General features: G+C 39.4%; 1 protein-coding gene across 10 annotated transcripts in view; it reads left to right on the top strand.

Annotated features, from left to right (window-relative positions):
• Positions 1 to 14,025, top strand: part of BLTP1 (bridge-like lipid transfer protein family member 1) — a 156,540-nt gene that overhangs the window by 78,158 nt on the left and 64,357 nt on the right. For all 10 annotated transcript variants that reach the window (XM_089525845.1, XM_089525846.1, XM_089525851.1 and 7 more), the window contains 9 exons: positions 201 to 351; positions 1,515 to 1,667; positions 3,485 to 3,725; positions 5,827 to 5,975; positions 6,161 to 6,380; positions 8,539 to 8,697; positions 9,778 to 9,953; positions 11,320 to 11,495; positions 13,038 to 13,741. In XM_089525845.1, the coding sequence (XP_089381971.1) occupies positions 201 to 351; positions 1,515 to 1,667; positions 3,485 to 3,725; positions 5,827 to 5,975; positions 6,161 to 6,380; positions 8,539 to 8,697; positions 9,778 to 9,953; positions 11,320 to 11,495; positions 13,038 to 13,741 (2,129 nt within the window). The remainder of the gene's footprint in view (positions 1 to 200; positions 352 to 1,514; positions 1,668 to 3,484; positions 3,726 to 5,826; positions 5,976 to 6,160; positions 6,381 to 8,538; positions 8,698 to 9,777; positions 9,954 to 11,319; positions 11,496 to 13,037; positions 13,742 to 14,025) is intronic.

The following is a 14,025-nucleotide window of genomic DNA, read 5'->3' as shown; positions in this document are numbered from 1 at the left end:
GTTTCATGGATTTAAAATACATTTTTATCATTTTTATTTTTAAATGTTTTTAAAATGTTTAAATGTTCCTTATCCTTTGCAAAAATTAAAAATAATGATAACTTTCATTACACAAACACACAAAACATTTTTGTCCTGTCATTCGCTTAATGAAATTATCATGTCCATCCAGAACTTCCTAATGATTTTTCTTCCAACAGGCAGCTCAACCTTCTAAGCACTGCAACTCCTGCAGTTGGTGCTTGGCTTCTCCCTATTGATCAGGTGAAGTCCTCTTTAAACAAATTAGACACCGAAGGAACACTACGGGTTTGTGCTGTCATGGGCTGTATAATGACAGAAGCCTTAGAGGTGGGTAGACTGCTGGACAGTACGTAAAGCATTAAGTGTATTGCCTCACCTTATAAACTTTTGCTTAATGTGCAAAACAGTATTTACAAACTTATCATCCCTTTTATTTTCTTATTGATTTAATAGTGCATGTTAACTTTTCCATTAAGATGGTGGCCTGTTGTTCCAGAGATTTTCCATTCTTTGTATGTTCATAATTTTTCTAAACTATTTCAATGAAATAGCTAAACATATACCATCTTTAGCTCTCGCAGAACAACCAGGATACAAGTGTAAATATTATGATGCCTCTCTGGAAGCAGATACCAATCATAATTCCGAGGGCTTTTCAAGTAATATTCCTCCCACTTCTTTCTGTTTATTAACCTGCCATATTAATGAACTGCTATTTTATACTTGTACACACATAATACAAAAACAACCCTACAGTGCTATTGTATATATACACCAAAATAAATACAACGTACAAAACACAGACCAGAAATAAACTGATCTGTGCTTAATATACACAGTATATACAGGCTTATTATTATTTATTATTTATTTATTCCATTTATATACTGCCATTCCTGCGATCATGGTGGTGTACAACAAGTACAAAATACAAAAAATACCCAATCAAAACCCCCATATTACTACTAAACAGTACAATTCATAAAATCCAGCATACAATCCAATAAGCCAATAAAACACAATAAAAACAGATTAAGTACCATAGTACAGCATACACAAAACACCGGGAGAAGAGTGATAGTTAGGACACTTAAGGGAAGTCTTGGCGGAAGAGATGAGTCTTAAGATTCTTTTTAAAAGACTCCAAGGAGGGGGCAGAGCGGATGATTATTTGTTTGTGCAAAAGAATCTTTTAATGGGGGTCTGCTGCATTTTTATCCTGTAATTTTGAAATGATTTCATTATTTTTAAATTAATGCTGTTTTAATATGATAGCATATGTAATTGTGTTTTAACCTTATTGTCAGGTTTTCTGCTTTATCTTGTTTAAACCTTTCTGTAAGCCACCTTGAGTCCTGGATTGGGAAAAGAACAGAATGTAAATAAATACAATAACAATAATAGTGGCAACAATAAATAAATAGATATATTTGTAAATGAAAAATATCTATGTATAATCTTAATGAATCTAACTACTTTTATATATTTAGAACAAAAGCGTACATTTTCCATTGAGAAGTAAGTACAACAGGCTCACTAAACTAGCCCGCTACCTTCAAGAGAATCCATCCTGTTTACTCTGTAATATATTGCACCATTATCTCCATCAAGCTAATTATTCTGTCATTGAAGATGCAACTATGGTAAGTTTCTATTTAACAATACAATTCTTAAAAAAAACCACCCTCTTGTGATTGTTATTTTTATAATATTTTTAATATTATCACTGCATATTAAAATTAGTGTGTACATCTGTTGTGGCACACTGTTGTGGCACACTATCTTCATTCCGATTATCTTTCTCTGTAATAGTGAACTCAGGTGATGGGTTTTAACAGAAACAGAGAAGAAACAGGACCAGTGAGAAACAAGAGATACTGCCATACTTGGGGGAGATGTTTGCTTTCTATTATTATTATTATTATTATCTTTATTATACACACAAAATCTAAGGAAGGAGTTCCTCTCAAAAAGCCCTTTGAGGGCTGAGCATGCTCAGTAGCTTTGAAATATTGTCAATTGGAAAATAAAAAAACATGAGGAAATTCTAACATAGGAATACTTCAACATGGCGAGGGACATTTTGTTGTAGGTCTGTCTTGTACTTTTATGTAAAAGATATATCACTTTAGAAATATTTAATGTGGATATCAGTATAACTACCAATTTTATAATATGTATGTATTAAAAGGTAAGATTTTATTTGCGAAATTATTTTTATGATCCAAGAATAAAAATTTTGGCACACAACCAAGTGATGACACTCACTTGAGGTACTGGCTGATAACCTGGCTATATACAGCCAGTACCTCAAGTGAGTGTCATCACTTGGTTGTGTGCCAGTACATTTCTCTCCAGACAGCTACAGGTGAGAACCTGGTTTGAGGAAGAACCTTTCTGTTCTGGTCTGTAAATTGGGATCTGCCTCAGATACTTCATTTTTAGCTTCCCCGCCCCCCGCAAGGGCTAGCACTACTAGCACCAGTAGCCTGAAGAAGCAGTTGCATTTTTGGTTGACTAACGGGAGCTAGTGTTTTAACTTTACCTGTAGCAATTATTTTTTACATTATGATAGTGGTTGTTTCTTTGTGTTTATCACAACTGGTCTTGATTGGAGTTTTTGTATAGTGTAGAATCTGAAGGACTGTGTTTCCCCGTATTAGCCTGCCTCAGTTTCAAGAAGACAGCCCTTTGATCTCAGCACACTTACAGACATATTTAATGAGAAACAAAAGGGATCCTTCCTAGAATCACAGAACAGAATCATTGAAACTTAGAACTGGAAAGAACTGCAAGAACCATCTATTCTAATCCTCTGTCATGGAGGAGTACCCAGCTAAAGCACTCCTGAAAGATGACCATCCAACCCTTGTTTAAAGACCTCCAAAGAGAGTCCACCACTTTCCAAGGCAATCTATTCCACTGCTGAGCATTTTTTAACAGTAAATAAGTTTTTCCTAATGTTTGGGTGGAATATCCTTGTAATTTGAATCCTTTGGTTTTAGTCATTTGATACCAGACACATGTTCTAGAGGGACATATGCTCCCCATGCTTGCCTTTTCTATGATTGGTCACAGAGATCACATTCAGAGACCCACTGTTAAGGTCAAGATCAGTTAAGTGGGTCAATTATGAATTGGATATACACACTTTCCTAGAACTATGCTCCAATGATCATAGCTCTGTTTTTCTTGTAAGTAATGATTAATGTGTAAATGTATTTTAACTTTGTGTGTTGTATTGTGTGCTTCTTTTTCTGTGTTTGTATCTGTAAACTTGAAAAGGTGGAATATAAACATTATAAAATACCAAACATACATACATAGACTGAGCAAACACATATAAGATTGCACTACAGTGTGTTTCAGCACTTCCATTCGTAGGTGCTGTTACAGACTGAAATGAATAAACATTGGAATTTGATTTTAGAATGCAATGTATATGTGTGTTTTTTTCTAGAGTGATGGCCTTCCTGCTCTGGTGACATTAAAGAAAGGTCTCATAGCACTAGCTAGGCAATGGATGAAATTCATTGTGGTAACACCAGCCTTCAAAGGGGTGAGGTTACATAGGCCAACCCAGCCAATGAAAGTCCTGTCAGCTGTACCCCATGAGCAAGAGGATGGCTTTGGCTTAGACAATGGAGGTGGTCTTCAAAGTGACACAAGTGCTGACGGTGCAGAGTTTGAGTTTGATGCAGGTATCTGTGTGTTGGAGAAACAACTTTTTAACTTAACTTGACTCTATGAATGTAGTACCCATCTTTTACTTGAATCTCTTCTACCCTCCACAAGCTTATTTCACATACCATGTATGTTAGTCTCTCTCTCTTTCAAATGAATGCATGCATGTATATGCATACACGCAGGCACATGCATGCATGCACACACACACATATATTTGTGGGTATTTTTTAACTTGCCTTGTTCTGGCAAGAAGCAGTCATAAAGGTGTTAAGTTTTCTTCTGTGTGCTATTTCTTGATTACTGACAGAAACACATAGAATATTATTTATTGCTTTTTGTTTTGATAAGTCACACAACTGAAATATCTCACAAATTGTAATATGTCTTGAGAGTTAATCCACATTTTTGAGAGAGAACATTCAGGGGAAACTTGACTTAGACCTGGTACACACCGCCAGGAAGTGGTGTCCTGGCGGTGATAGTAGGGCTTGGGACCGCACACCAACCACATGGTCCTAAGGCCTATTATGTGCGGGAAGAAGAAACAGGACCAGTGAGAAACAAGAGAGAGATACTGGCGATACTTGGGGGAGATGTTTGCTTTCATTAATTATTATTATTATTATCTTGTTGAATATCCATGTGAGGAAATGCACGAACTGATAATGGATTTTCTTTGCTATGCTGTAAATGCAGCAGTAAGTTGACAAAACATCTTTTCTCAACACCCCCAAATTTTGTTTATTGCAAGAGTTCACTCAGCCAAACAATTCAAAGATGCTTTCTTGGCATCCTTTCTTACAAATGAAATCAGGAGGATTGAGTAGTAAATATGATTGTGCATCTACCTTTATATTGTGTGTTACATATTTTAATAATTTTTGAAATATTTTTATTTTAGCCTACCCAAAGAATTTTGTCTGTGTCTAGTAAAATCAGTTGTGGTTGTGTCTCACAGTAGCGATGGGAGTAGTCTTGTCACTGTCGACCCAAGTGGACTCCTTGGGTCAAAGTACGTGGGACCAACTTTGACTGGTCTACCAGCTACATCTTTTCCTGGACAGAGATAACTTAATCAAAATAGTTAATCCACTGATAACTTCCCAATTTTGCTGTAGTTGTTAATTGCCATTAAGTCCTTTCTGACTTATGGCAACCATAAGGAAACCATGTCACATGTTTTTCTGTGGCTGAGACTGTGTGACTTGTCTAAGATTACCCAGTGGGTTTCCATGGCCAAGCACAGAATTGAACCCTGACCTCCAGAATTGTAGTTCAACACTCAGATTACTAGACAACAGTGGCTCTTTGCAATACACTCTATTTGGGCTGTCCTCAAAGATGACACGGGGGCCGCAGCTTGTACGAAATGCAGAAGCAAGACTGCGGATCTGAACATAATACAAAAAGCTTATCACACAGGCTTTATTGTACACACCTCTGAGATCTCTGCATTGAGACTTTGATATAAATGTTTTAACAAATAAATAAAAACCTGAAGTTCTTAGGAATGGACAAGTCTGTGCTTAAACGTACAAGAAGGCAGCAGTTGGATATACTTAGTTGCTATTATATACTATTTAGTATTGACAGTACCTTTCAGAGTTTTTAACATAATGTGAGTCAGGTCTGTTTTTTGTTAACTGTGCTGGGAAGAAAGTTTGCTGTCCATGTATCTGTTGAAAAGTGTATATATTGGAAAACATCCAATAATTACTTGGCAGTTGTCTTACATTGTAAAATCTGTATGCCAGAAGCCTCTAATAAAGCTTTTACATAAAGTTCTACACTATAATTAATATATGTTGATAATGGAGAATTTTATATAAAGGTGATTTTGCAAAGTTCTTGCAAACTGAAAACTGTTTTATAGTCATGGTCAATTGACAATGGAAAAAAATGACCATAAAAAAAGTTCTTAGAAATGTGTTATCCTGTTAGACATGTCAGCTGGCCCAGAATTAGGGTCTTAAATTTGTATTAAAGCAGTGTCTGTAGTTTTGTGAACCAAATGAAAATGAGAGCTTACAGGGCAGTCTTGTTATATTTACAGTAGCCACTAGCCTTGGCTACAGTTCTCGTGTTATTAATTTGTACAACTGTCGCATGTTTCAGCCACTGTCAGTGAACATACAATGCTTCTGGAAGGATCTGGTACCCGCCCCCCACCTGCTGGTGTTTCTTCGGGACCCGTGACTGGAGCTGAGATTATGAGGAAATTATCAAAGACTCATACTCATAGTGATTCTGGTCTTAAAATAAAGGTAAATTTCTATTTTTCCTTGACTGGTGATGACCTAAATCCAGTGTCATATTGATATTCAGTTATTCTTTGGGCTGTAATCTTAAGCACACTAATGAAGAAAGAAGACCCAGTGAACATAGAAGTAAGTGGTGTAGGAGTCAGCTGTTAGCCATCATAATGTGATTGTTTTCGTTCATGTTTCAGGGTATCCATCCATATCACTCTCTGAGCTATACTAGTGGAGATACAGCTACTGACTCACCAGTGCATGCTGGTCGTTCTGGACTGCTTATCAAAGAAAGTCCAAGAAAAGAGAGTCTACTCAGCTACTTAACAGGAAGCTTCCCTAGTCTACACAATCTCTTGGAAGGAACACCTCAACGAAGTGCTACAGCCCCTAAAAGTAGTTCTTTAACAAGAACAGGTACAATTCAAAAATATATCCGTGTTAGTCATAGAACAGGTACAGAATCATTGTGGCATGACTCACTTTTATATTCAGTGGTGATTTAATTTCACAGTAGCTGGTGTCTTCAGTACTTGTTCCTTTCCTGTCATGTAGACCATGTAGTTAATTTACCTTCTTTCCTCCAGAAGGTAGGTTCTTTGACATTACACTCAGCCAGGGAAAGGACATAAAAGTATCTCCCACTCCCATACACGCTCTTTAATACTGACAATAAATTATCTAGGTCAGATGTCCATATGGGGATAATAACTTTCTTAGGCCAACTTAGAAGTCACAAAATAATGTCCAAGCTTTGCACCTTTTGAGCTGGTTCAGTAAAGGCATAATGCTGCATGATTTTTTTCTGTTGGTCTGTATAGACTGCTACCCTTCCTTTTTGTCTGGTTCAAATATGATTCATAAAAGAAAAGAAAGAACCAAAAGATTTTAGGGGTAGTTTTCAGGTATGATAGTTTATTATTGTGTAAGCAGTTACTGAGTCTTAAGCAGCAACAAGTGTCTTGTAGTTCATTCACTAAAAGAATTTTGTTTTAAAGAGCTTGGTTCCTGTTAGATGTAGTCACTTTCCCCACTAATGAAAGCTTGTCATACAGATGTTTTCATTGTGAACCCAGATATCAGTCTAGTTTCTCTTTCTGTTGCCTTTTGTTGTCCTCCCCTCCCCCACATCTTGTGATGTCCTCATTCAATTAAAAACCCAAGAATCCATTAAATTGCAGTTGCTTGCTTTGAAATCCATCTTTGGCAAAAAGGGGGAATGATATTAAGTTAGTAAATAAAAACTCTGTCTCAGTATTGTACTAATTCCAGAGGTGTGATTTAATTATATTGCCATTTTTTTAATTTGCAAAAACTATCATTATACAGAGGATTTTTAATGCTCAGTTGACACTTGACTTTTGTTCAGTAATAGAAATGTTGGTACAAATTTTTGTATAGCCAAAATAATTGGGTTTTAGCACTGTAGCTTGCAGCAGTGCACATCTTTGACTCTTAAAGAGCAGGAAACAGTAACACTAAATAACTTGGGAGGCAGGGGTACAAAATATATCACTGACCAAAGGAAGGTGTATAATTAAAATGTAAGACTGTACAGTAAATAAGAGGTGTGGGTAAATGGCTGCTGTTCTAAATGTAGGGGATAGTGTCATTACCTGCTAACTGAATGTTTGCTAGCCACCTGCCATTTTCTGTTTGCTTAAAAATACTTTTCTGTTTGTTAAGAATTGAAAAAAAAACCTTTATAAGTGAATCACTCAATTATTATAATAGTTTTTTAAGCCTCAATTCCACTACGATATAAATCGCAGCAGGATTTGAGGTATATGACCCTAGTTCCCATTTGAAATCGATCCTGATCCTTATCAGATTGATTTCAAAGGGAAAAATGCGGGGCAAACCCCCAAATCCCAAGGTTTCCTGACACCACTTCCAAAGCGGTGTTTTTTGGGGATGAATCGTTTTATTGTAAAATAAATCTATTAATCCCAGTGGAAATCACTGGTGGATTTGCATCCACCGCCAGTGACAGGGAAATGGCTGGGGCAGCTGCAATGGCCCCTGCCATTTCCTTGTCACCGACCTTCCCTCCCTCCCTCCGTCCTCCTCCTCCTCCTCCTTCCCTCTCTTCCTCCACCAGCATGGGTGCTGGTGGTTGGGGCCCGGTGGCGGCAGCTGTCAGGGCTTGGTGTGTTGGCCCTCTCCTTTGGTCCTCCTCCTCCTCCATCCGGACCATTCCCTGCTACAGCTCTCGTGTTATTAATTTGCAGTGCTCCAAGGGTGGCAGTGCTCCCACGGGGTCCCTCTGGGGCCACTGCCACCCTTGGATTGCCTGATCTAAGGTTGGCAGTGGCTGTCCTCTCAGCCAGCCTCCGCTGTTTCCCCAAGGTAGGAAGGGGAGAAGGAGTAGGAAAGGGATGGTTGCTTGTCTTCCCCTATGGGAACAACAAGCATGCTGGGGAACCCCCCCCCCCCCATTTCAAACCCTTTCCATAATAGGAATGAGGGGCCTTTTGGAATTGGGGAATACAGTGTGGCAGACCCGGAATTGAATGTGGGTTATTCCCCCCAGTGGGAATGGGCCCTTAAAGTTGTTTTTCTTGTATCCCTGTAGTGAACACCATGCCCACTGAGATGTTATCGGAACATCCTTTATTATCAGAGCCATCATCTGTAAGCTTCTATAACTGGATGTCAAATGCTGTGGGCAACAGAGGAAGTGTGGTTCAAGAGTCTCCAGTCACAAAATCTGGACACAATAGTCTGCCAACAGGTACATAACAGCCTAACTGGGTTCTTTACTTAAGGAGGCCATGTTTCCCCTTCTTCTCCCACTGCAGTTCCCTGTGACACCAAAAACCTACTCCAGCACTTCAGAGCCATTTTATAGGGTACCTGAAGGGCTGTAGAAAGTCAGGAGAACTGTTAATTCTATTAGAAGTAGTTGGATTTAGTCAGTGGCATCACTAGGAGAGTGTTGTCTGCATTGGCTGTCACCCCATATGGGGTGTACACCCACTGGAGTGGTATACCAATGGGACTGGCATGGCTGCTGGGTGAGCTGGAAAGGGTGTCGCATCCCTTTTTCACTTGCCCAGCAGGCATGCGAGACCCAGAACAGTTGTCTGGAGCCATAAAACTGCTCCCCACACACAGCAGCGAGTGCTGCTGGGGTGGGTGGTTCCTTTCATTTGGGATCCAATGCAGCTGCTCCCCTAGAGGCCACAACATCACTCCTCCTTAGCAGCAGCTGCTGCTGGCGGGGCTGTTCCTTCCCGTCAGAGGGGCTCCAAAGGTCCTGTCCCTCTCAGCAGTGGTTGCTGCTGGGGCGGCAGTTTTTTTCCCAGTCAGGTGGAGCAGCTGCACTGGGTTCTGAAGAGCTCTCTGAGGCCTCAGAACAACCCTCCTCAGCAGCAGTCTGGAGGGGTGGGGGGTGACTGGGACTAGTGTAACAACACCAGGTTTAGTGAAAGCACAATACCAGATCCTGGTCATAGGTGACTATAAATAAGTTGCTTATTTATAGACAGGGGCATAGTCAGTCATGCTGGCTCAGACAAAGGATTCAACTTAGTTTCCAATCAGGGTCAAACCAGATACTTAGAGGAAGTCTGTAATTAGGACTTTCTCAATTCTTTGCTTTCAGGCTTTCAGAAATACATGTATATTAATTTTATGAATGGTATGTATATTTTATTTTTATTAATGGGCCATATCCCAGCTGAAACTAGCGAAGTAGCCTAAACATTTTTCCTCTCATATTTTTCTACCATTCCTCAGCAAACTAAATGAGTCCACATATTTTAAGACTAGCTGTGTTATTGGAGAATTTAATACAAGAATTATTTTGTAGGTGTGGCCCCAAATCTTCCAACCATACCTTCAGCATCTGACTTCAATACAGTACTGTCCAGTGATCAGAACACATTGGATGGAACTCATTCACAACACAGTACTAGTCAAGATGACATTGCTTGTATTGAGGAGGGTAACCAAGGATTCCCTGCTGTTCAACTTGCAGATGCACAGGTGAGTGTTTGTCCTTAAAGCTGGAATATAAAGCAGAATCAACTTTTTATCCTTCATACAAAAGAAAGAAGCTACAATAGATTCTGTGTACTGTAATGTATGTTCTGGTATTACATTTTTTCCTCACCCACTAAAGAACAAATCTGTTAAACTACTACACCATTTTTAAAAATCCATTGAGGCTCCTTTAATTATATTATACATCCTAATCCAAGGCAGATAATTAAAATCCTTGAATTCAGTTTTGCAACAGATACACTAGCAAAGGAAAGCAATGGTTTGCTTTCATTGTGCAGCTTTGTCAGCACTTTTTGTCTGTGTTGGTTGTCTTATGTTTGGAGCCATTGCTATGTTTCCGGAATACATTAGTTCTTGGAACATTTCTAAAAGAACAAGAGTTCATTAACGTGAGGGGACTGTGTTAGTTACCTATGGCAGAATTGGGGATAGATCTGAAAAACTTTATCATAAACAAGGTAGGGTTGGGCCAGGGGGTGGGGGATACTGAGGAAGAGAGAGTGAAGTCAGTGGTTAAAATGTCATATAATTTCATGACTCCTGCCTCTGATCTGGTATGAAAGAAAATAATCCATAGTGTTGTGGGTTGTTTCTCTGCACTATCCAAAGCATTTCATGAGTACAAAAAGCAGTTGTGTGAAAAGTTACTGGCGAAAAGAGTGAATTTGCTTGTAGTGTACATTATACAGATTGTCTGGAGCGTGTATGAATTCTAATCCATCTTGGGTTAGGTTAGTGCTTGGTCTTAATGGATTTTTGCTGTTCAATTTTAACTTGTACAGTGAACTGCACTATACACGGGCTTCCCTTCTATGGCTTGCAGCATACGCTGAAGCCGCAGTACAATATAATGAGTGGCACCCATGCCTGTGACACACACACCACACAGTGCCACATGCACGCAGCCCATTATTTTCAATGGGGCACGAGCATACTCGATTTCCCCCTTACGCAGGGGAGGGGTTGGAACAGATCCCACGCATAAGGGAAGAGAGGACTGTATATGCAAAGCTAAGAAATCTTCTTTATCATGATTTTAAAACTGCCAACAAGCTCTGTGTTCTTTCATCTTCTTTCTTTCTCAGAATTTCTTCCTTCACTTCTTTTAATAATGTTAATCATTGTTTAGATTGAAAAATTACATCCCCACCAAGAAAACCAGTGTCCAAAATAGGTTTGCATTCCAGGAGGAGCCTGATGTTAATCAAAGTGAGGATCATAATGCTGGAGTTAACATTAGAGTGTAGAGTAGTAGAGTTGCGTCTCAAGATTCTAACCTATGCTTTCTGCAGCTGTTAAATAATTTAATATGCCTAAACCAAGAACAAACTTTGCTTTATTTTAATAGGTTGTTTTCAAACCTCTTCTGAGCCACACAGGGATTCAATCTCAGGATGCAGTACCATTGTGTTACAGGATGTACTTTGGAGAATATCTTTCATTCTCAGGGACACTCGATTGCCTTAGAGCAGACATTGTTGATTCAGATACAGCAAAGGAAAGAAGAAGCAAAAGAGCAAGAAGGTATGGTCTTCAAGTTCCAAGAAAAAGACATGTTACTCACTGCAGTTTACTTGACTTTGGGGAGAGACAGACTGTCCCAAAGGGGTGTGTGGTGGCCGCGGCCCCAATCAGGCTTTTTGCCAGCCCAAAAAGAAGAGGCAAAATGCCACTCCTTTTTGAGCCAGCAAAAAGCCAGCTTTTCCCTCCCCACCATGGCTTTACAGCGCTCCTGCGGCATGTGGGGTGTAAACATCATGCCACTGGAGCACCCTGAAGCCAGCTTCCAGGCATCTTAGGGGTGTGCATTGTGCGTATGCCATGTTCCCAAACTGGCTGGAAGGCAGCCTTTTGTGCTGGTCTGTACCAGCTGTTTGTTGAGTTCCAGTTCATCCCTTCTCTGAGATCAGAACTACTTAAATCTTACTGTAACCAGATTATGAATTTAAGATGTAAAAGGCAAACTAATTAGGGCTAAAGTTTGGATGGCAAGGAAAGGCAGACCCTGCCAGTACTTAGGATGAATTCCCCACTTAACATGGCAGAATGAGGAGGATGGCAAATAAGGCATTTCACTCCACTGCCAGGGGGACATTCTGCCACTCACTGGACTGGAGAGGCACCATGATGGGAAAATTGGAGAGAGCCCCTTCAGCCCTGCTCTCTGCTGAGGCAAATGCAACAGGAAAGTGGAATAGCCACTCTCTCTAACTTTGAGGATCCATCTGAGGACAGCCAACCAGACCCAAATGCGTACTGGGACTCTTTCCGTCTCCAAGAACATATTGCTCTATGAGCACATCTTGAAGCCAGATGGTTGGGCCTAGGCAGCTTTCTGGAGAGTCTGGCCAGCCTCTCACTTCTTCTAAGTGTATTGTCAAAACAAGATAAAACATGAGTGGCAGCAGTGGGAAGTAATAGCAGTGGTTGTGCATGGTGGTATACATGTGTCCTCCCATATCATTTATCAGGACAGCTTGCAGTACCACTGTGAAGTTCTAGGATTATAAATGTTATTTTAGAATATAATTCTAATTTCTGAAATGTTTTCGCATTTAAAGGTGGGTCAGATATTGATTGAATATATCCAGTATGAGCTTGTGCATACAAAGGGGCAATATGGTTATTGGTTTTACTTCACATGAAAATGCAGATTTTTTTGGTCATGCATCTATATTTTGGTAATTTACTCTTAATATATACTTTGAAGCTATTGGAGCAGATTAGATCTTTACAGGTAGTGAGGCAATCATACCTATCATTGTGGACTCAGGAACCACTTCATCCTCATCTTCTTATCTTATTCTCTTGTTGATGCAGAGGATAAATCCACTGTCAACAAGTTATTCCTTCACTGACCAGAACAAAGTATAAAAATAATAAATAATGCTGTTGGAGCGTATAGTATTATAGCACTGTAAATACAGTAAACACGTAGAAGTATATTGTAAACATGTCTAAAATACATAGAGGAAGCAGTCAACAAGAGATTGATGTTAACATTTAGCTGATAGATGAAAGTTTAGCAAAGTAATTTCTTTCTAAACTTTTTTTCTTCTTTTTTAGACAAGGAGCTGTCAATCTTCCTCCACTTGAATTCAAGCCAGCATTAATGTTGGAAACTTTCAGCATCAGTGCTGTTATAATGGAGAAATCTGTGTGTACACCGCAAAACACCACCAATGCACTTGCATTTCATGATTTTAATAAACGTCATTATAGCACCTTTCATTGTAATTTTACAATCTCCTGTCAGTCTATAAGCCAACATGTAGATATGGCATTAGTTCGCCTTATTCACCAGTTCAGTACAATGATAGATGATATTAAAGCTACACAAACAGACATCAAACTCAGTAGATACACAGCAGGTTCAGCTTCTCCTACACCTACATTTAAAACCCGCAAACACAGAGACTTTCGTTCTTCTGACTTCAGTCGCAGCTCTCGGGGGAGTCTTAATGGTGTAAACAGAGTCAACAATGCAAAAAACAAACGATCAAATAATGAGAACAATAAAAAAGAATCTCGAAACAAAAATTCACTTGGAAGATCAGAAAGAAGAACTTCCAAAGTATCAAGGAAAGGTTCAAAGGATGTCGATCATGTGGCTATTCATATGGATGATTCTGATTCAATTACAGTATCAGAGCAGAGTGAACCTTCTGCAGAGTGCTGGCAAAATATGTATAAATTGTTGAACTTTTATTCTCTTATCTCAGATCCGACAGGGATTTTAGAAAAATCTTCTGAAACATTTTACCCAACAGGTAAGGGTCCGTGAAGAGTTTCCATAAAAGATTTCTTAGTTTTACAATTAATATTGCTTGTGGAGATAGTGCTCCAACATAATTTAATATTTATTGTGGTCCAACAATCAGGGCCGGCTCACCCATATAGGCCACGACATAGGCAGCTGCCTAGGGCAGCAAATGTTTAGGGGTGGTGCCGGGAAATGAGGCCGAGAGAGAGCACGCGCGCAGCCAGGCAATCCCCGGGGCACCATTTGCTCTCCTGCTTTTTGCTCTCTGCAGAGAGCAAAAAGCAGGAGAGC

The sequence above is a fragment of the Sceloporus occidentalis genome, unplaced genomic scaffold (assembly GCF_023333645.1).
Source record: "Sceloporus occidentalis isolate IW3139 unplaced genomic scaffold, rSceOcc1.0.p SCAF_5, whole genome shotgun sequence".
NCBI classification, from domain to species: domain Eukaryota; kingdom Metazoa; phylum Chordata; class Lepidosauria; order Squamata; family Phrynosomatidae; genus Sceloporus; species Sceloporus occidentalis.
Note: the sequence above shows the minus strand (reverse complement) of the source record. Positions and strands in the feature narration are given on the sequence as shown.